At 42.8% G+C, this 20,352-nt stretch overlaps 2 protein-coding genes and 1 pseudogene across 3 annotated transcripts; all 3 read left to right on the top strand.

Annotated features, from left to right (window-relative positions):
* Positions 1 to 2,475: 2,475 nt before the first annotated feature.
* On the top strand, positions 2,476 to 5,166 carry LOC310730566 (olfactory receptor 2G3-like; the record flags this gene model as incomplete). The annotated part of the gene is given in 4 exon segments (XM_083549582.1): positions 2,476 to 2,536; positions 2,539 to 2,798; positions 2,800 to 3,289; positions 5,042 to 5,166. Coding segments are annotated over 4 exon segments (936 nt in total).
* A 2,971-nt stretch (positions 5,167 to 8,137) lies between these two features.
* LOC310730565 (olfactory receptor 4B13-like) lies at positions 8,138 to 13,011 on the top strand (the record flags this gene model as incomplete). The annotated part of the gene is made up of 5 exons (XM_083549581.1): positions 8,138 to 8,264; positions 9,213 to 9,550; positions 9,665 to 9,952; positions 10,350 to 10,533; positions 12,287 to 13,011. 5 exons carry the CDS (start codon positions 8,138 to 8,140, stop codon positions 13,009 to 13,011), a joined length of 1,662 nt encoding a protein of 553 aa, XP_083405707.1.
* Positions 10,617 to 11,268, top strand: LOC310730503 (olfactory receptor 51I2-like; annotated as a pseudogene). Its single transcript has one exon. The product of its transcript is annotated as an olfactory receptor 51I2-like (transcript).
* Positions 13,012 to 20,352: the final 7,341 nt, after the last annotated feature.

Genomic DNA, 20,352 nt, shown 5'->3' with positions numbered 1-20,352 from the left:
AGCGGATGTCTGGGTTTGCTTTTGTTTTCATTGGTGTATAAGTGTTTTGTTTTTTGGATTACTCATTGCCGAAGGCTTTATGGATTATGCTTGGGACATTCGCGCTCATAGTGGACAACGCGTATCGAGCGGATGTCTTTGTTTGTTGTTTTCAACGGCTTGTGAGTGTTTTGTGTTGTACGGTTTTGAAATAAAAGGACAATGAGCGGACTATATCGGCTTCCGCGTCAACAGCCTGACAGAACGACCGACCTATACCGAACGCGGATGCGCCATTCCACGATTCCGACCGCGCTGGATCGGCAGCCGAACCCGGCTTCGGATTTCCTCCGGAAGCTCAGTGCTGCTCCTCGCGGTTCAGAACCACAGAAGCCGTGTCTGCGCCACGCCCCTCAGCGAGCGCAAATGGATTACCGTCTCGTTTCTCTGGGAAAAAAGGATGAATTGGGCGGGTTTCTGCAAGGCATCGTCGAGTATGTGATCGGTAATATTTCCCGGTTTCCCTCCGAACAAGCAAAGATCGCACTCTGTATTTCCCTCCTGTCTGGTGAAGCTCTTGCCAAAGCAAGCTCACTATGGAGGGCCAACAGGGGGGAGTTCGGCTTTTTCTGGGGAAGTTGGGGATAGAGGTGGTGGATCTCCACTACAGAGTCTTCACGAGAGCGCCGCGCCGCCACAGAGTCTTCACGAGAGCGCCGAGCCGACACCTCCGGTCACACAAGGCGAAGTTACTCCTCCGAGTCCCTCTCGGGACGACGCCACATCCCAGAGCCCCTCCTACGCCGCCATCTCGCCCCCGGAAAGCTCGGATCCGCCCCAGGCCCTCCCGGAGAGTTCGGCTCCGCCCCAGGACCTCTCGGAAAGCTCGGCTCCACCCCAGGTCCTTCCAGAAAGCTCGGCTCCGCCCCAGGTCCTTCCAGAGAGCTCGGCCCAGCTCCAGGTCCTTCCAGAAAGCTCGGCCCAGCTCCAGGTCCTTCCAGAAAGCTCGGCCCAGCTCCAGGTCCTTCCAGAGAGCTCGGCCCAGCTCCAGGTCCTTCCAGAGAGCTCGGCCCAGCTCCAGGTCCTTCCAGAGAGCTCAGCCTCGCTCCGGGCTCCTCCCGAGAGCTCGTCTCCGCCTCCGAGCGACCCCTCGAGCTCGTCTCCGCTTCAGTGTCCCGTAGAGAGCTCCACTGATGCCGTGGACCACCAGGCAAGCACCTCTCCGCTCGTGGAACCCCAGGCGAGCACCGTTCCGCTCGTGAATCTCCAGGCAGGTTTTACTCCATTTCCAGGCTGCCCATTAGGCTCCGATCTGCTCCTAAGGGTCCCAAGGAGCGCCCCTACGCCCAGGGGTTTCCCTGTGCACTCACCCCGGCTCCAGGACTGCGAAAGGGAAGTCGAACCGCTGCCCCCGGGTTCCACCGAAGGCGACGGCTCGCCCCACAGTCCTGCAGAAGGCGACGTCACGTCTCCAGCGCCCGCAGAAGGCGACGTCTCATCTCCAGCACCCGCAGAAGGCGACGTTTCGTCTCCAGCACCCGCAGAAGGCGCCGTTTCGTCTCCAGCGCCCACAGAAGGCGACGTCTTGCCCCCGGGCTCCACAGAGGGTGCAGGATCGCCCCCGAGTACTCTTCAGGGCGACATCTCGCCCCCGAGTCCTCTTCAGGGCGAAGGATCGCCTCCAGGCTCCACGCAGGGCGAAGGATCGCCTCCAGGCTCCACGCAGGGCAACGTCTCGCCCCAAGCTATCACAGAAGGCGACGTTTTGCCCCCAAGTCCTCTTCAGGGCAAAGGATCGCCTCCAGGCTCCACGCAGGGCGAAGGATCGCCCCCAGGATCCCAGCACGGCGACGGCGGTCCTCCAGGTCCCTCTGACGGCGACATCGGTCTTCCAGGTCCCTCAGAGGGTGGTACGACGTTCCTGATCTCCACCAGGGACGGCCTCCGCTTTCCGGTCTTTGTCATGGTTGCCGCCCAGTTCCGGTTCCCCGCCATCGAGGTCGCTCCGACTCCAATATCCGCCAAGGGCTTTACTCAGCCTCCCGTCTTCTCTAAGGGCGCATTCGCGCTCATAGTGGACAACGCGTATCGAGCGGATGTCTATGTTTGTTGCTTTTAACGGCTTGTGAGTGTTTTGTGTTGTACGGTTTTGAAATAAAAGGACAATGATCGGACTATATCGGTTTCCGCGTCAACAGCCTGACACAAAGCTATGGGATCCTTTTTTTTTTTTGTAACCTTCTACATTTACAAACATAAGTCATAAATCCAGATGGACCACTTTTAAATTGTGCCTTCAGGGAGATTCAACACTTATAATAAGCAACACATGCCACGCTTCAGAAAATATTAAGTATATATGTGTGTGCATACGTATTGATAAGGCATATAAGTTAAAACATGTAGAGATCTTCTGTAGTAGACATGGAAACCGTAAAGATAATTTTGCTTTTATTTTTTAGCATCTGATTTTGTACCAAAATGTGCTAATAAATAATGGACAATTCCTCTGGAGGGTTCATTTTTATCCTTCATGGGCTTAATGATACAAGGACAAACAACACATTTACTTTTCCTTTGGTCTGGTTATTTATATAGTAACTCTGTTTGTAAATGCGATACTGATTGTTACAGTCGTTCTTGACAAATCACTTCATGAGCCTATGTATCTGCTCATATGCAATTTGTATCTAAATGGAAAATGTGGTGCTTCTGCTTTTTATCCTAAAATCCTTTTTGACCTTTTTTCTGATTCTCATATTATTTCATATAAAGGGTGTTTGTCACAAATGTATATTATTTATTCCTATGCTTTTTGTAAAATTTACTTGTCTAACAATCATGGCTTATGATCGATATATAGCCATTTGTAAGCCTTTGGACTATCACAACATTATGACACAACAAATGGTGGTGAAATTGCTTGTTTTCGCTTGTCTCTTCAGCTTATTAGAGACAACGATTGGCGGTGTATTAACCATACGACTGCCCTTGTGTGGAAACAACATTGAAAAGCTTTATTGTTTGAACTGGGATATTGTAAAGCTGTCTTGCATAGATATCACTTTAAACAACCTGTATGGATATGTTTTAACAGTTTCTCGTGTTTCTCAAGCTGTGCTAATCATTATTTCATACTTTCACATCATCAGAGCATCTTTGCGTTCAAAGACACAGTGGGTTAAATTTATGCAGACTTGCCTGCCACATTTAATAACCCTGGCTAACTTCACTATATCCCTAGTGTTCGATGCCATGTGTGCTCGCTACTGCAGTAGTCAGGGGCAGCAAGCTTTGCGCAATTTTTTGAGTATGGAATTTCTTGTTGTGCCACCACTACTAAATCCATTAATATATGGAATGAAACTAGCTTAAATACTCTGTGTACAGACACAGACTTAAATGTTTACAAAACTATTATTGCTAGAAGTAATACCTCTGACATTGCTTACTGAGTTTTTTAAGACTTGTATAACCCAGTGTCTAAAATATTATATAGAAAATGTTATTAATAATTAATATTAACAATGCAAAACAATATACTGTTATTGCTCAGCATTTGGTCTAATTGTATATTCATTTTGACATTAGTTATTTAGCATTACCAACACTGTAATAAATAACTGTATAAATATGAGAAATATGAGAAAATGTATAAATATGAGAAATATTGTCCCTTGAGAACATATAATAAAATGGTTGCTTGGGATACTATATATATATATATATATATATATATATATATATATATATATATATATATATATATATATATATATATATATATATATATATATATATATATGCTATTAATATAATTATTATTGTATTATCCTACAGTTAATAGTTATTAAACAGTATTATTCTACATAATTGTATTTATTAATATAAACTTGGTCATTTGCCAGCACTATTAATGGAGCTTTTAGTTTGAATCACATTAAGCGCACTCTGCCTCTTGGGAAAATAATCCACCTGCTCATTGGTAAACAGAATGTGCCTTGCTGAAAAATAACTGTATATATAAGCTAGAGAATCAGAAACTCTGACTAAAGGATAGACAACATAACTTTACTCAGTGACTATGCTTCAAATGCTTTAATCCTTGCAGAGACTTTTGCATAAAAAAGGTTGTGAACCATTCAGAGGACTCGTTTTGATTATTTTGATCTATTATTATGTTCATTGGAATTTTCAAAACTTTGTGGTTAGTTTTTTTGTCTTCATATAGTATTTGAAATAGAAGTTATGGAAAATTTCTCGGGAGAGTACATGTTTGTGATTCATGGATTGAATGACTCAAGGACAAACAAACATATTTACTTTGTATTTGGTCTAATTGTTTATATAATGACTCTGTTTATAAATCTGTCAATAACTTTAACAGTCATTCTTGATAAAACACTTCATGAACCTATGTATATATTTATATGCAATATGTTTTTTAATGGAATACTTGGAGCTTCTGCTTTCTACCCAAAGATCCTTGCTGACCTTTTAGCAGAATATCATGTTATCTCATATGCAGGGTGCCTTTCACAAATAGGCTTTATTTATTCGTATGTTTTCTGTGAATTCACGTGTTTAACAGTCATGTCATATGACAGATACATATCCATTTGCAAGCCTTTAGAGTATCATTCTATTATGACATTTCGGAAATGTTTTAAATTATTAATTTATTCTTGGCTCTGCTCAATACTAGAGTCCTTTGTTGGGGTGATGCTCATTGCTCAACTTCGCTTATGTGGTAATGTCATTGACAAGATTTATTGTTCTAACTGGGAAGTTGTCAAGCTGTCTTGCACAGATGTGACTGTAAATAATGTGTATGGGTACGTTCTAATGGTATATCATGTATCTCAAGCTTTGTTCATCATTGTGTCATATATTTCCATTATCAGAGCTTCTTTAAGGTCCAAGACCCAGTGGGCAAAATTCATGCAGACATGCCTTCCCCATTTAATGGCACTCACAAACTTCACTATTGCTGTGATCTTTGACTCTATTTATGCCCGTTATGGCAAAAGTCAGGGACTGCAAGCTCTGCGCAACATGTTAGGTATTGAGTTTCTTGTTGTGCCTCCTCTCCTAAACCCAATAATATATGGATTTAAACTAACTCAGATAAGAAAAGCCTTTCTAAAATTATACCGGCATAGATGTAAAGCTTTGCAACACAGTTGATATGTACTGTATGGTGTCCTGCAAATAGAATTTTTTAATTTTTTATTATTTGAATCAGAAGTTGTAGCATTTTAAATACTGGTTACTTTCAAAGTGAAAAATAACATGCTGGTAGCCTGGTCCTCCAACATTTATTATTTAAACTACATTTGAAAAAGATTACTGCATAATTAGAGGCTTGCAATGGACAATGATATATCCTTCTGATTATCTGCATAATTCACCGTAGTTACTGTCTTATCACCTGAGATAAAGTGACAATTTTACTGCCTTTTGCAAACCAAATCCTTGTAATCATCTTTTCACTCAACTGATTACTGTCTTACACTGATGATGAAATAGTCACTAATTCAGTCAGTCAGATGTCATGTTGACTAAATTTCTCATTAATATTTTTTTTTCACTTATACATTTTAATCTGTTATCTGTACATAGTGTTTAGGTACAATTTTTCCTTCTCTTTTTTGATGGTGTGGTGTGATGGAAGTACTGTGGATATTTTGGTCTGCTAGTGTAAATGACCATGATAGAGGGGAGAGAGACTCCAATGATCTTCTCACTTGTCCCCACTATCCACTGCAGGGTATTGCGATCCATGGCGGCGCAGTTCCCAAACCAAGCAGTGATGCAACTGTTCGGGATGCTTGTGATGGTCCCTCTGTAGAACATGGTTAGGATGGGAGGAGGGAGATGGGCTTTCCTCAGCCTTCAGGAAGTAGAGACACTGCATGGCTTTCTTGGTGATGAAGCTGGTGTTAAGTGACCAGGTGATGTTCTTCGCCAGATGAACACCAAGGAATTTAAAGATCTCTACAGAGGATCCATCGATGTTCAGTGGAGAATGGCTGATCTGTAATCTCCTAAAGTCAACAACCATGTCAACAACTGCTGTCTTCTATGCAGGGTGGAGGGACATAGCCAGAGAGCTACAGTGCAGAGCACAGGGAAAGCAACACAGCAAAAAGACTTCGTCAGGGAAATTCAGGGAAAGAAAAAAGTTTTTTGCACTTTAACTTGAAAGGTGTTCCTTTAATTAAAAACAAGTTTTTAATTGAACAACACTAGAATCCGCCACCCTAGCTTGCTTTTAAAAAAGTAACTCTGTAAATTTTACTCTATAAATGTTACAACCCTTAGTATTTTGTGGGTTGTATTTGTTTGCGGTGTGTGTTTTATTTGTGCAAGTGTCATCCCGAGACTCCAGTCCAGGTCTTACCTGCACCCACCTCCAGTAAATGACATCAACAGGAGGCAACCTATAAAGTCAGGTCGATAGCGGGAATCATGAGCTCCCTTCGTTCTTTTGTTATTCTTTTCCATATCTTGTGATAACCCGTGATTGGCCCACACCCATTCTGACTTTGGGTTTGCCCTTGTGCTATTTGAAGTTTGCTTAGCTTATTGTAAATACTCACTGTATTATACAGTTGTTAATATATGTGCATAAGAGTGTTGTCTTGTTCACCAGTATTAAGGGTGTGGCTGCCATTTCTGTTGAGTGTGGGTTTCCGCCCTGCTTTTGGTGAGAGAGTTAGGGAAGTGTTTTGTCTTTCTTTCTTTCCTTACTGTCTGAATTCTGAAACTGCATTTGCAGTTTCTATCATTGTCATAAATCACATTACACAGATTTAATTTAGCTGCAAAAGTGCATAACTCACATTAGACTCGAGTCATGGACTGTAGAGGTTTTTTTTGTTGTTGTTGTTTTTTGTTATTGCACTTTAATTTGTAAAGGTTTTTCCTTCAATTTAAAATATAACCTCAGGTGAACAACACATTAACATATAACACTGTCATTATTTCTACAAAAATCAAGACAAACATTAAAAAACTAAAAACATACCTTATATTTTGGTATCTTTTAGAACCACCTTTAGCAGCAAAAACAAAGTAATTGCTTTCTGTATGTCTATGATTCTCCACAGTCTCATTGTAGAGGACTCATTGAGGCTCGTAGTCCCATGTTTCTGAACAGCCCTTTTAACATTCAGCATTCGAGTTCAGTTGAGGTCTGGATGTTGACTGCAAGTTGCCCAGGTAATTTCACGACAAAACAAACCTAAACCACCATGTTTGATTCTGCATTCGAGGGATTGGTGCCGATATGCTTTTTAGATTTTGCCAAAAGTGGCCTTGTGCATTATGGCCAAATATCTTCACATTGGTCTCATTAGTCCAAAGGACATTGTTTGAGAAGTATTTTAGTATGTTAAGATGCAGCTTTTAAACCTAATCCATGCTGGCATGTGTAGAGAAAAAAAGTTGAATTTACTGGAACATCCACTTCTAGGAAGACTGTCTTAAATGCTTTTCACCTGTGAATGATCTTCCTCACTATAAAATTGTGAGGTTTAAGTTGTTTGTAAATGGCCCTATAACCCTTTGCAGATTGATAAGCAGCAAGATCATTGATATATTGAAGTATTTCCTTGCCATTGTGTTAACACACACCTAAATGTCAGCTAACCTTAAACCAGCTGACTGCTAAAACTTTGCCTTTTATTGAGGAGGTCGCACTTACTGATGATCAACTAATTGAGTGGTACGACGTTCCTGATCTCCACCAGGGACGTCCTCCGCTTTCCGGTCTTTGTGATGGTTGCCGCCCAGTTCCGGTTCCCCGCCATGGAGGTCACTCCGACTCCAATATCCGCCAAGGGCTTCACTCAGCCTCCCGTCTTCTCTAAGGGCGCATTCGCGCTCATAGTGGACAACGCGTATCGAGCGGATGTCTTTGTTTGTTGTTTTCAACGGCTTGTGAGTGTTTTGTGTTGTACGGTTTTGAAATAAAAGGACAATGAGCGGACTATATCGGCTTCCGCGTCAACAGCCTGACAGAACGACCGACCTATACCGAACGTGGATTCGCCATTCCATGATTCCGACCGCGCTGGATCGGCAGCCGAACCCGGCTTCGGATTTCCTCTTCATCCGGAAGCTCAGTGCCGCTCCACGCGGTTCAGAACCACAGATGCCGGATCATGCGAGCGCGGCTGCGCCACGCCCCTCAGCGAGCGCAAATGGATCACCGGCTCGTTTCTCTGGGAAAAAGGATGAATTGGGCGGGTTTCTGCAAGGCATCGTCGAGTATGTGATCGGTAATATTTCCCGGTTTCCCTCCGAACGAGCAAAGATCGCACTCTGTATTTCCCTCCTGTCTGGTGAAGCTCTTGCCAAAGCCAGCTCACTATGGAGCGCCAACGGGGGCAATTTCGGCTCACTCGCCGAATTCAGCGGGCTTCTTCTGGGAAAGTTGGGGATAGAGGTGGTGGATCTCCACTACAGAGTCTTCACGAGAGCGCCGCGCCGCCACAAAGTCTTCACGAGAGCGCCGCGCCGCCACAGGCCCGTCACGAGAGCGCCGAGCCGACACCTCCGGTCACAGAAGGCGAAGTGACTCCTCCGAGTCCCTCTCCGGACGACGCCACATCCCACAGCCCCTCCCACGGTCGGCCCAGCTCCAGGTCCTTCCAGGGAGCTCGGCCCAGCTCCAGGTCCTTCCAGAGAGCTCGGCCCAGCTCCAGGTCCTTCCAGAGAGCTCGGCCCAGCTCCTGGTCCTTCCAGAGAGCTCGTCTCCGCCTCCGAGCGACCCCGCGAGCTCGTCTCCGCTTCAGTGTCCCAAAGAGAGCTCCACTGATGCTGTGGACCTCCAGGCGAGCACCTCTCCGCTCGTGGAACCCCAGGCGAGCACCGTTCCGCTCGTGGATCTCCGGGCAGGCTTTATTTCATTTCCAGGCTGCCCAGTAGGCTCCGATCTGCTCCTAAGGGTCCCAAGGAGCGCCCCTACACCCAGGGGTTTCCCTGTGCACTCACCCCGGCTCCAGGACTGCGAAAGGGAAGTCGAACCGCTGCCCCCGGGTTCCACCGAAGGCGACGGCTCGCCCCACAATCCTGCAGAAGGCGAAGTCTCGTCTCCAGCGCCCGCAAAAGGCGACGTCTCGTCTCCAGCACCCGCAGAAGGCGACGTCTAGCCCCCGGGCTCCACAAAAGGCGACGTCTCGCCCCCGGGCTCCACAGAAGGCAACTTCTCGCCCCGGGCTCCACAGAGGGTGCAGGATCGCCCCCGAGTACTCTTCAGGGCGACATCTCGCCCCCGAGTCCTCTTCAGGGCGAAGGATCGCCTCCAGGGTCCACGCAGGGCGAAGGACCGCCTCCAGGCTCCATGCAGGGCAACGTTTTGCCCCAAGCTATCACAGAAGGCGGCGTTAAGCCCCCGAGCTCCACAGAGGGCGACGTCTTGCCCCCAAGTCCTCTTCAGGGCGACGGATCGCTTCCAGGCTCCACGCAGGGCGATGGATCGCCTCCAGGCTCCACGCAGGGCAACGTCTTGCCCCAAGCTATCACAGAAGGTCGCGTCTCGCCCCCGAGCTCCACAGAGGGCGACGTCTCGCCCCCAGGTCCTCTTTAGGGCGACGTCTCGCCCCCAGGTCCTCTTCAGGGCGACGAATCACCCCCAGGTCCTCTTCAGGGCGACGGCTCGCCCCCAGGATCCCCGCAGGGCGACGGCTCGCCCCCAGGATCCCAGCACGGCGATGGCCGTCCTCCAGGTCCCTCTGACGGCGACGTCAGTTTTTCAGGTCCCTCAGAGGGTGGTACGACGTTCCTGATCTCCACCAGGGACGTCCTCCGCTTTCCGGTCTTTGTGATGGTTGCCGCCCAGTTCCGGTTCCCCGCCATGGAGGTCGCTCCGACTCCAATATCCGCCAAGGGCTTCACTCAGCCTCCCATCTTCTCTAAGGGCGCATTCGCGCTCATAGTGGACAACGCGTATCGAGCGGATGTCTATGTTTGTTGCTTTTAACGGCTTGTGAGTGTTTTGTGTTGTACGGTTTTGAAATAAAAGGACAATGATCGGACTATATCGGCTTCCGCGTCAACAGCCTGACACATAGCTATGGGATCCTTTTTTTTTTTTGTAACCTTCTACATTCACAAACATAAGTCATAAATCCAGATGGACCACTTTTAAATTGTGCCTTCAGGGAGATTCAACACTTATAATAAGCAACACATGCCACGCTTCAGAAAATATTCAGTATATATGTGTGTGTGCATACGTATTGATAAGGCATATAAGTTAAAACATGTAGAGATCTTCTGTAGTAGACATAGAAACCGTAAAGATAATTTTGCTTTTATATTTTAGCATATGATTTTGTACCAAAATGTGCTAACAAATAATTTTTATCCTTCATGGGCTAAATGATACAAGGACAAACAAACACATTTACTTTTCCTTTGGTCTGGTTATTTATATAGTAACTCTGTTTGTAAATGCGATACTGATTGTTACAGTCGTTCTTGACAAATCACTTCATGAGCCTATGTATCTGCTCATATGCAATTTGTATCTAAATGGAAAATGTGGTGCTTCTGCTTTTTATCCTAAAATCCTTTTTGACCTTTTTTCTGATTCTCATATTGTTTCATATAAAGGGTGTTTGTCACGAATGTATATTATTTATTCCTATGCTTTTTGTGAAATTTACTTGTCTAACAATCATGGCTTATGATCGATATATAGCCATTTGTAAGCCTTTGGACTATCACAACATTATGACACAACAAATGGTGGTGAAATTGCTTGTTTTCGCTTGTCTCTTCAGCTTATTAGAGACAACGATTGGCGGTGTATTAACCATACGACTGCCCTTGTGTGGAAACAACATTGAAAAGCTTTATTGTTTGAACTGGGATATTGTAAAGCTGTCTTGCATAGATATCACTTTAAACAACCTGTATGGATATGTTTTAACAGTTTCTCATGTTTCTCAAGCTGTGCTAATCATTATTTCATACTTTCACATCATCAGAGCATCTTTGCGTTCAAAGACACAGTGGGTTAAATTTATGCAGACTTGCCTGCCACATTTAATAACCCTGGCTAACTTCACTATATCCCTAGTGTTCGATGCCATGTGTGCTCGCTACTGCAGTAGTCAGGGGCAGCAAGCTTTGCGCAATTTCTTGAGTATGGAATTTCTTGTTGTGCCACCACTACTAAATCCATTAATATATGGAATGAAACTAGCTCAAATACGGCATGCATTAGTGAGAATGTACAGACACAGACTTAAATGTTTACAAAACTATTATTGCTAGAAGTAATACCTCTGACATTGCTTGCTGAGTTTTTTAAGACTTGTATAACCCAGTGTCTAAAATATTATATAGAAAATGTTATAAATAATAAATATTAACAATGCAAAACAATATACTGTTATTGCTCAGCATTTGGTCTAATTGTATATTCATTTTGACATTAGTTATTTAGCATTACCAACACTGTAATAAATAACTGTATAAATATGAGAAATATGAGAAACTGTATAAATATGAGAAATATTGTCCCTTGAGAACATATAATAAAATGGTTGCTTGGGATACTATATATATATATATATATATATATATATATATATATATATATATATATATATATATATATATATATATATATATATGCTATTATTATAATTATTATTGTATTATTCTACAGTTAATAGTTATTATTCAGTATTATTCTACATCATTGTATTTATTAATATAAACTTGGTCATTTGCCAGCACTCTTAATGGAGCTTCTAGTTTGAATCACATTAAGCGCACTCTGCCTCTTGGGAAAATAATCCACCTGCTCATTGATAAACAGAATGTGCCTTGCTGAAAAATAACTGTATATATAAGCTAGAGAATCAGAAACTCTGACTAAAGGATAGACAACATAACTTTACTCAGTGACTATGCTTCAAATGCTTTAATCCTTGCAGAGACTTTTGCATAAAAAAGGTTGTGAACCATTCAGAGGATTCGTTTTGATTATTTTGATCTATTATTAAGTTCATTGGAATTTTCAAAACTTTGTGGTTCGTTTTTTGTCTTCATATAATATATGAAATAGAAGTTATGGAAAATTTCTCGGGAGAGTACATGTTTGTGATTCATGGATTGAATGACTCAAGGACAAACAAACATATTTACTTTGCATTTGGTCTAATTGTTTATATAATGACTCTGTTTATAAATCTGTCAATAACTTTAACAGTCATTCTTGATAAAACACTTCATGAACCTATGTATATATTTATATGTAATATATTTTTTAATGGAATACTTGGAGCGTCTGCTTTCTACCCAAAGATCCTTGCTGATCTTTTAGCAGAATATCATGTTATCTCATATGCAGGGTGCCTTTCACAAATAGGCTTTATTTATTTTTATGTTTTCTGTGAATTCACGTGTTTAACAGTCATGTCATATGACAGATACATATCCATTTGCAAGCCTTTAGAGTATCATTCTATTATGACATTTCGGAAATGTTTTAAATTATTAATTTTTTCTTGGCTCTGCTCAATACTAGAGTCCTTTGTTGGGGTGATGCTCACTGCTCAACTTCGCTTATGTGGTAATGTCATTGACAAGATTTATTGTTCTAACTGGGAAGTTGTCAAGCTGTCTTGCACAGATGTGACTGTAAATACTGTGTATGGGTACGTTCTAATGGTATATCATGTATCTCAAGCTTTGTTTATCATTGTGTCATATATTTCCATTATCAGAGCTTCTTTAAGGTCCAAGACACAGTGGGCAAAATTCATGCAGACATGCCTTCCCCATTTAATGGCACTCACAAACTTCACTATTGCTGTGATCTTTGACTCTATGTATGCTCGTTTTGGCAAAAGTCAGGGACTGCAAGCTCTGCGCAACGTGTTAAGTATTGAGTTTCTTGTTGTGCCTCCTCTCCTAAACCCAATAATATATGGATTTAAACTAACCCAGATAAGAAAAGCCTTTCTAAAATTATACCGGCATAGATGTAAAGCTTTGCAACACAGCTGATATGTACTGTATGGTGTCCTGCAAATAGAATTTTTTTATTATTATTATTTGAATCAGAAGTTGTAGCATTTTAAATACTGGTTACTTTCAAAGTGAAAAATAACATGCTGGTAGCCTGGTCCTCCAACATTTATTATTTAAACTACATTTGAAAAAGATTACTGCATTATTAGAGGCTTGCAATGGACAATGATATATCCTTCTGATTATCTGCATAATTCACCGTAGTTACTGTCTTATCACCTGAGATAAAGTGTCAATTTTACTGCCTTTTGCAAACCAAATCCTTGTAATCATCTTTTCACTCAACTGATTACTGTCTTACACTGATGATGAAATAGTCACTAATTCAGTCAGTCAGATGTCATGTTGACTAAATTTCTCATTAATATTTTTTTTTTCACTTATAAATTTCAATCTTTTATCTGTACATAGTGTTTAGGTACACTTGTTCTTTCTCTTTTTTGATGGTGTGGTGTGATGGAAGTACTGTGGATATTTTGAAGGCAGTATCTGCTTAAAATCTTTAGCACAGGGAAAGCAGAACACAGGGAAAGCAACACAGCAAAAAGACTTCTTCAGGGAAATTCAGGGAAAGAAAAAGGTTCTTTGCACTTTAACTTGAAAAGGTGTTCTTTTTATTAAGTTTTTAATTGAACAACACTAGAATCCGCCACCCTACCTTGCTTTTAAAAAAGTAACTCTGTAAATTTTACTCTATAAATGTTACAACCCTTAGTATTTTGTGGGTTGTATTTGTTTGCGGTGTGTGTTTTATTTCTGCAAGTGTCATCCCGAGACTTACCTGCACCCACCTCCAGTAAATGACATCAACAGGAGGCAACCTATAAAGTCAGGTCGATAGCGGGAATCATAAACTCCCTTCGTTGTTTTGTTATTCTTTTCCATATCTTGTGATAACCCGTGATTGGCCCACACCCATTCTGACTTTGGGTTTGCCCTTGTGCTATTTGAAGTTTGCTTAGCTTATTGTAAATACTCACTGTATTATACAGTTGTTAATATATGTGCATAAGAGTGTTGTCTTGTTCACCAGTATTAAGGGTGTGGCTGCCATTTCTGTTGAGTGTGGGTTTCCTCCCTGCTTTTGGTGAGAGAGTTAGGGAAGTGTTTTGTCTTTCTTTCTTTCCTTACTGTCTGAATTCTGAAACTGCATTTGCTATTATTGTCATAAATCACATTACACAGATTTAATTTAGCTGCAAAAGTGCATAACTCACATTAGACTCGAGTCATGGACTGTAGAGTTTTTTTTTGTTGTTGTTTTTTGTTAATCCATTTTAATTTGTAAAGGTTTTTCCTTCAATTTAAAATATAACTGGATAATTTAAGAAGATACAGACTAGTATCAAGTTCAATTATTTGCCAGTTCAGTAAGATAATTACACTTGGTAACATTTATTGAAATAGGAAAACATATCTTGGTGCTAGAAAAAGACAAAATGTCTTAAAATAATAATATTATTATTATTCCAAGCAGTTGATTTAGTCTAATTAAATTAAAACTTGCTTGTTAATTATTTTATAAACTTTTATAAATTTTATAAAGTTTTTTTTTTTTATTTGTATGAAAATATTTTCCACGTCCCTAGAGCTAGCTTCCGTGTCCAGGGATCGGGTTGTCGAGGCCTCCACCTTCGACTGCTGCCCGATCCTCTTAGCATGTCTTTTTAAAACCGGAAGTAAGGGATGCCGTCAAGCTGAAGAAGGAGTCCTACCTGGCCTGGTTGGCTTGTGGGACTCCTGAGGCAGCTGACGGGTACCGGCAGGCCAAGCGAACTGCAGCCCGGGTGGTTATCGAGGCAAAAACTCGGGCCTGGGAGGAGCTCGGTGAGGCCATGGAGAAGGACTATCGGCTGGCCTCGAAGAGATTCTGGCAAACCGTCCGGCGCCTCAGGAGGGGAAAGCAGTGCCCCACCAATGCTGTTTACAGTAGAGGTGGGGAGCTGTTGACCTCAACTGGGGATGTCGTTGGACGGTGGAAGGAATACTTCGAGGATCTCCTCAATCCCGCCGTCACATCTTCCATTGAGGAAGCAGAGGCTGAGGGCTCAGAGGCGGACTCGTCCATCACCCAAGCTGAAGTCACCGAGGTAGTAAAGAAACTCCTCGGTGGCAGGGCACCGGGGGTGGATGAGATCCGCCCTGAGTACCTCAAGTCTCTGGATGTTGTGGGGCTGTCTTGGCTGACACGCCTCTGCAGCATCGCGTGGCGGTCGGGGACAGTGCCTCTGGAATGGCAGACCGGGGTGGTGGTCCCTCTTTTTAAGAAGGGGGACCGGAGGGTGTGTTCCAACTATAGGGGGATCACACTTCTCAGCCTACCTGGGAAAGTCTATGCCAGGGTACTGGAGAGGAGAATACGGCCGATAGTAGAACCTCGGATTCAGGAGGAACAATGTGGTTTTCGTCCAGGCCGTGGAACACTGGACCAGCTCTATACCCTCTACAGGGTGCTGGAGGGTTCATGGGAGTTTGCCCAACCAGTCCACATGTGCTTTGTGGATTTGGAAAAGGCATTCGACTGTGTCCCTCGCGGCGGCCTGTGGAGGGTGCTCCGGGAGTATGGGGTCGGGGGCCCTTTACTAAGGGCTGTCCGGTCCCTGTATGACCGAAGCAGGAGCTTGGTTCGCATTGCCGGCAGTAAGTCAGACTTGTTCCCGGTGCATGTTGGACTCCGGCAGGGCTGCCCTTTGTCACCGGTTCTGTTCATAATTTTTATGGACAGAATTTCTAGGCGCAGCCAGGGGTCGGAGGGTGTCCGGTTTGGTGACGACACGATTTCGTCTTTGCTCTTTGCAGATGATGTTGTCGTGTTGGCTTCATCAGACCAGGACCTTCAGCATGCACTGGGACGGTTTGCAGCCGAGTGTGAAGCGGCTGGGATGAGAATCAGCACCTCCAAATCCGAGGCCATGGTCCTCAGTCGGAAAAGGGTGGCTTGCCCACTTCAGGTTGGTGGGGAGTTCCTGCCGCAAGTGGAGGAGTTTAAGTATCTTGGGGTTTTGTTCACGAGTGAGGGAAGGGTGGAACGGGAGATTGACAGACGGATCGGTGCAGCTTCTGCAGTAATGCGGTCGATGTACCGGTCTGTCGTGGTGAAGAAGGAGCTGAGCCGCAAGGCGAAACTTTCGATTTACCGGTCAGTCTACGTTCCTACTCTCACCTATGGTCATGAGCTCTGGGTCATGACCGAAAGGACAAGATCCCGGATACAGGCGGCCGAAATGTGCTTCCTCCGCAGGGTGGCTGGGCGATCCCTTAGAGATAGGGTGAGAAGCTTAGTCACTCGGGAGGAGCTCGGAGTAGATCCGCTGCTCCTCCACATCGAGAGGGGTCAGCTGAGGTGGCTCGGGCATCTGTTCCGGATGCCTCCTGGACGCCTTCCTGGGAAGGTGTTCCGGGCGCGTCCCACTGGGAGGAGACCCCGGGGAAGATCTAGGACACGCTGGAGAGACTATGTCTCCCGGCTGGCCTGGGAACGCCTTGGTGTCCCCCCGGAAGAGCTGGAAGAAGTGTCTAGGGAGAGGGAAGTCTGGGCATCTTTGCTTAGACTGCTGCCCCCGCGACCCGGCATCGGATAAGCGGGAGAAGATGGATGGATGGATGGATGGATGGAAAATATTTTAAAACCAGAGCTACTAAAGAAGATTGTCATCATTATCTATTCTGTCTTAAAATATGACAAATCATGAAAAACTCTCTTGTAACACAGTAGTTACCAAGTAAAATCATTACCAAAATCATTGCTTGCTGTTTGTCAACATACTCAATTTATTGCAACATAAAACATTATTGACTGTATTTTGTCATTACTGAACACTGGAAGATATTAATCATGAGAATCTGAAATCAAACTACCGAAAAACTTTTAAAAAATCCAAAAGTTGTCGAAGTGGGTAAGTGAAATCTTTAATCTGTATCTCTTTAAAGGATGTGTGTGGATGGGTGTGTGGGTGGGTGTCCTGCAAAAAAAAAGGAAAATAAAAACATTCCAACTGAGGAAATCATACAGAATTTAAATCCAATATTTTGTCAACATTGTAACATTAAAAATAACACTATCAATGCTGGATGCAGGTAGTTGGTTTGAAAGGCAGATGTAGAGGACAGAGTAGTAAGGAGACAGATGATCCGCTGTGGCGACCCCTAAAGGGAGCAGCCGGAAGAAGAATACAGCTGCATGAATTACCATACCAATATCTGAATGTGTTCTGCTATTTTGCAAGGTCTCCTACTTAGAAATCATGGAGGGGTCTGAAATTGTCATCATAGGTGCATGTCCACTGTGAAAGACATAATCTAAAAAAAAATCCAGAAATCACAATATATGATTTTTAAACTATTTATTTGTATGATACAGCTGCAAATAAGTATTTGAACACCTGTCTATCAGCTAGAATTCTGACCCTCAAAGACCTGTTAGTCTGCCTTTAAAATGTCCACCTCCACTACATTTATTATCCTAAATTAGATGCACCTGTTTGAGGTCGTTAGCTGCATAAAGACACCTGTCCACCCCATACAATCAGTAAGAATCCAACTACTAACATGGCCAAGACCAAAGAGCTGTCCAAAGACACTAGAGACAAAATTGTACACCTCCACAAGGCTGGAAAGGGCTACGGGGAAATTGCCAAGCAGTTTGGTGAAAAAGGTCCACTGTTGGAGCAGTCATTCGAAAATGGAAGAAGCTAAACATGACTGTCAATCTCCCTCGGACTGGGGCTCCATGCAAGATCCCACCATAGGGTTTTAATGATCCTAAGGAAGGTGAGAAATCAGCCCAGAACTACACGGGAGGAGCTGGTCAATGACCTGAAAAGAGCTGAGACCACCGTTTCCAAGGTTACTGTTGGTAATACACGAAGACGTCATGGTTTGAAATCATGCATGGCATGGAAGATTCCCCTGCTTAAACCAGCACATGTCCAGGCATGTCTTAAGTTTGCCAATGACCATTTGGAAGATCCAGAGGAGTCATGGGAGAAAGTCATGTGGTCAGATGAGACCAAAATAGAACTTTTGGGTCATAATTCCACTAAATGTGTTTGGAGGAAGAAGAATGACGAGTACCATCCCAAGAACACCATCCCTACTGTGAAGCATGGTGGTGGTAGCATCATGCTTTGGGGGTGTTTTTCTGCACATGGGACAGGGCGACTGCTATATATGCAAATACTTATTTGCAGCTGTATCATACAAATAAATAGTTTAAAAATCATACATTGTGATTTCTGGATTTTTTTTTTAGATTATGTCTCTCACAGTGGACATGCACCTACGATGACAATTTCAGACCCCTCCATGATTTCTAAATGGAAGAACTTGCAAAATAGCAGGGTGTTCAAATACTTATTTTCCTCACTGTATATCATTTTATGGGAAAAGTAAGTTGATTTTTTATTTCATGGCATCAACACATCTCAAAAAAGATGGGACAAGGCCATGTTTACCACTGTGTGGCATACCCTCCTTTTTGTAACTGTCTGCAAACGTCTGGGGACTAAACAGACAAGTTTCTTAAGTTTAAGAATAGGAATGTTGTCCCATTCTTGTCTATTACAGGCTTCTAGTTGCTCAACTGTCTTAGGTCTTTTTTTATCGCATCTTCCAGATGTGTAAGCTGCCCATGCCACACGCACCCATGCAACCCCATACCATCAGAGATGCAAGCTTCTGAACTGACTGCCGATAACAACTCGGGTTGTCCTTACCCTCTTTAGTCCGGATGACATGTCGTCCCAGTTTTCCAAAAAGAACTTCAAATTTTGATTCGTCTGACCACAGAACAGTTTTCCAGTTTTTATATGTACATAAATCCACAATTAGCCAATATTTGGCATGACATTTCAAAATGTCTCACTTTCAACATTTGATATCTATATTCTATTGTGAATAAAATATAAAATATGTTTGAGATTTGTAAATTATTGCATTCCTTTTTTATTCACAATTTGTACAGTGTCCCAACTTTTTGGAATCGGGTTTGTACATGAATTTAACAAATCTTAAAACAATCATAATAATCTTACACAATCTGCACTTGCTAAATGTTTCATATTTAAAAATATTCAAAAGTTAAATGAAATTCTTATGTCTAGAAATCAGATTGTCTTGAGAGGAGTGCAGTGAAGAACGTATTTTGACCACATAAGAGAAAAGATTTGACATAAAAGTGCTTCCAAGGATTTTGTAAAAAAAAAAAACCAAACACTAACACTGACTGCATAGTTATTTCTTTAATTCAAAATAATTTTAATGGTGAATGAAACAAATATAATATATTTGTACTTATCTATAGAATAAAAGCATGAAGGAAATATTATTTCTTAATGATGTATTTTATATAAATACTTTTTTTCATATGCTTTCCACCTATAGGTATAATGTAAGGTATATAGGTGTATATATATATATATATATACACCTATAGGTATAATGTAAGGTATATAGGTGTATATATATATATATATATATATATATATATATATATATATATATATATATATATACATACACACACACACATACAATTCTTCACATGGTTTTATTTGAAGAATTTCACATCACTAGCATCTCCTTCCTCAGGTTCACCCTCTTGGCTCGAAATATACAGATGGACAATGCTAGAATCTCGGGGCGGTGAAGCCCCTAGAATAACACAAATTATGACACAACTGAAGGTGTTGAAATTGCTTGTTTTCAATTGTCAGGCTGCAGACGCGGAAGCAGATAAAGTCCAATCATGTTCTTTATTAAGGTGCAAAAAACAAAACTCATACACCAATGAAAACAAAAGCAAACCCAGACATCCGCTCGTAACGAAGTATCCACTATGAGCGCGAATGTCAAACGCCTAATCCCAATGCAAGTAAAGCTTTCGGCAATGAGTACTTCAATAAGGAAATGGAGTTCGGAGAAATAGCCAGCGGTGAATCTTGGCGTTTGAGCAGCCACGCGATTTACCTGCATGACAATACAACGACCGACAGCCTGTGACTCAAGAACGTGAGTTTATGTAGTCTGATCTTTCATGAGCCACAGCTGTCGGTAATCTTGGGAAGCAGCGTGACTGCTATCGAGGGGGGCGTGGCAGGGTGAATCCCTGACAGCTACAGAGGGGGGCGTGGCAGGGTGAATCCCTGACATCAATTGGCTCTTCTTATATGAGACAAAAATTGCAACTCCACCAACGATACGACTGCCCTTGTGTGGAAACAACACTGAGAAACTTTAGACTTGCCTGCCACATTTAATAACTCTGGCTAACTTCACTATATCCCTTGTGTTTGATGCAATGTGTGCTTGTTACTGTAT

This window comes from Silurus aristotelis (assembly GCF_946808225.1).
Source record: "Silurus aristotelis genome assembly, chromosome: 8".
In the NCBI taxonomy this organism is placed as follows: Eukaryota; Metazoa; Chordata; class Actinopteri; order Siluriformes; family Siluridae; genus Silurus; species Silurus aristotelis.
This window is presented reverse-complemented; position numbering and strand designations above follow the sequence as displayed.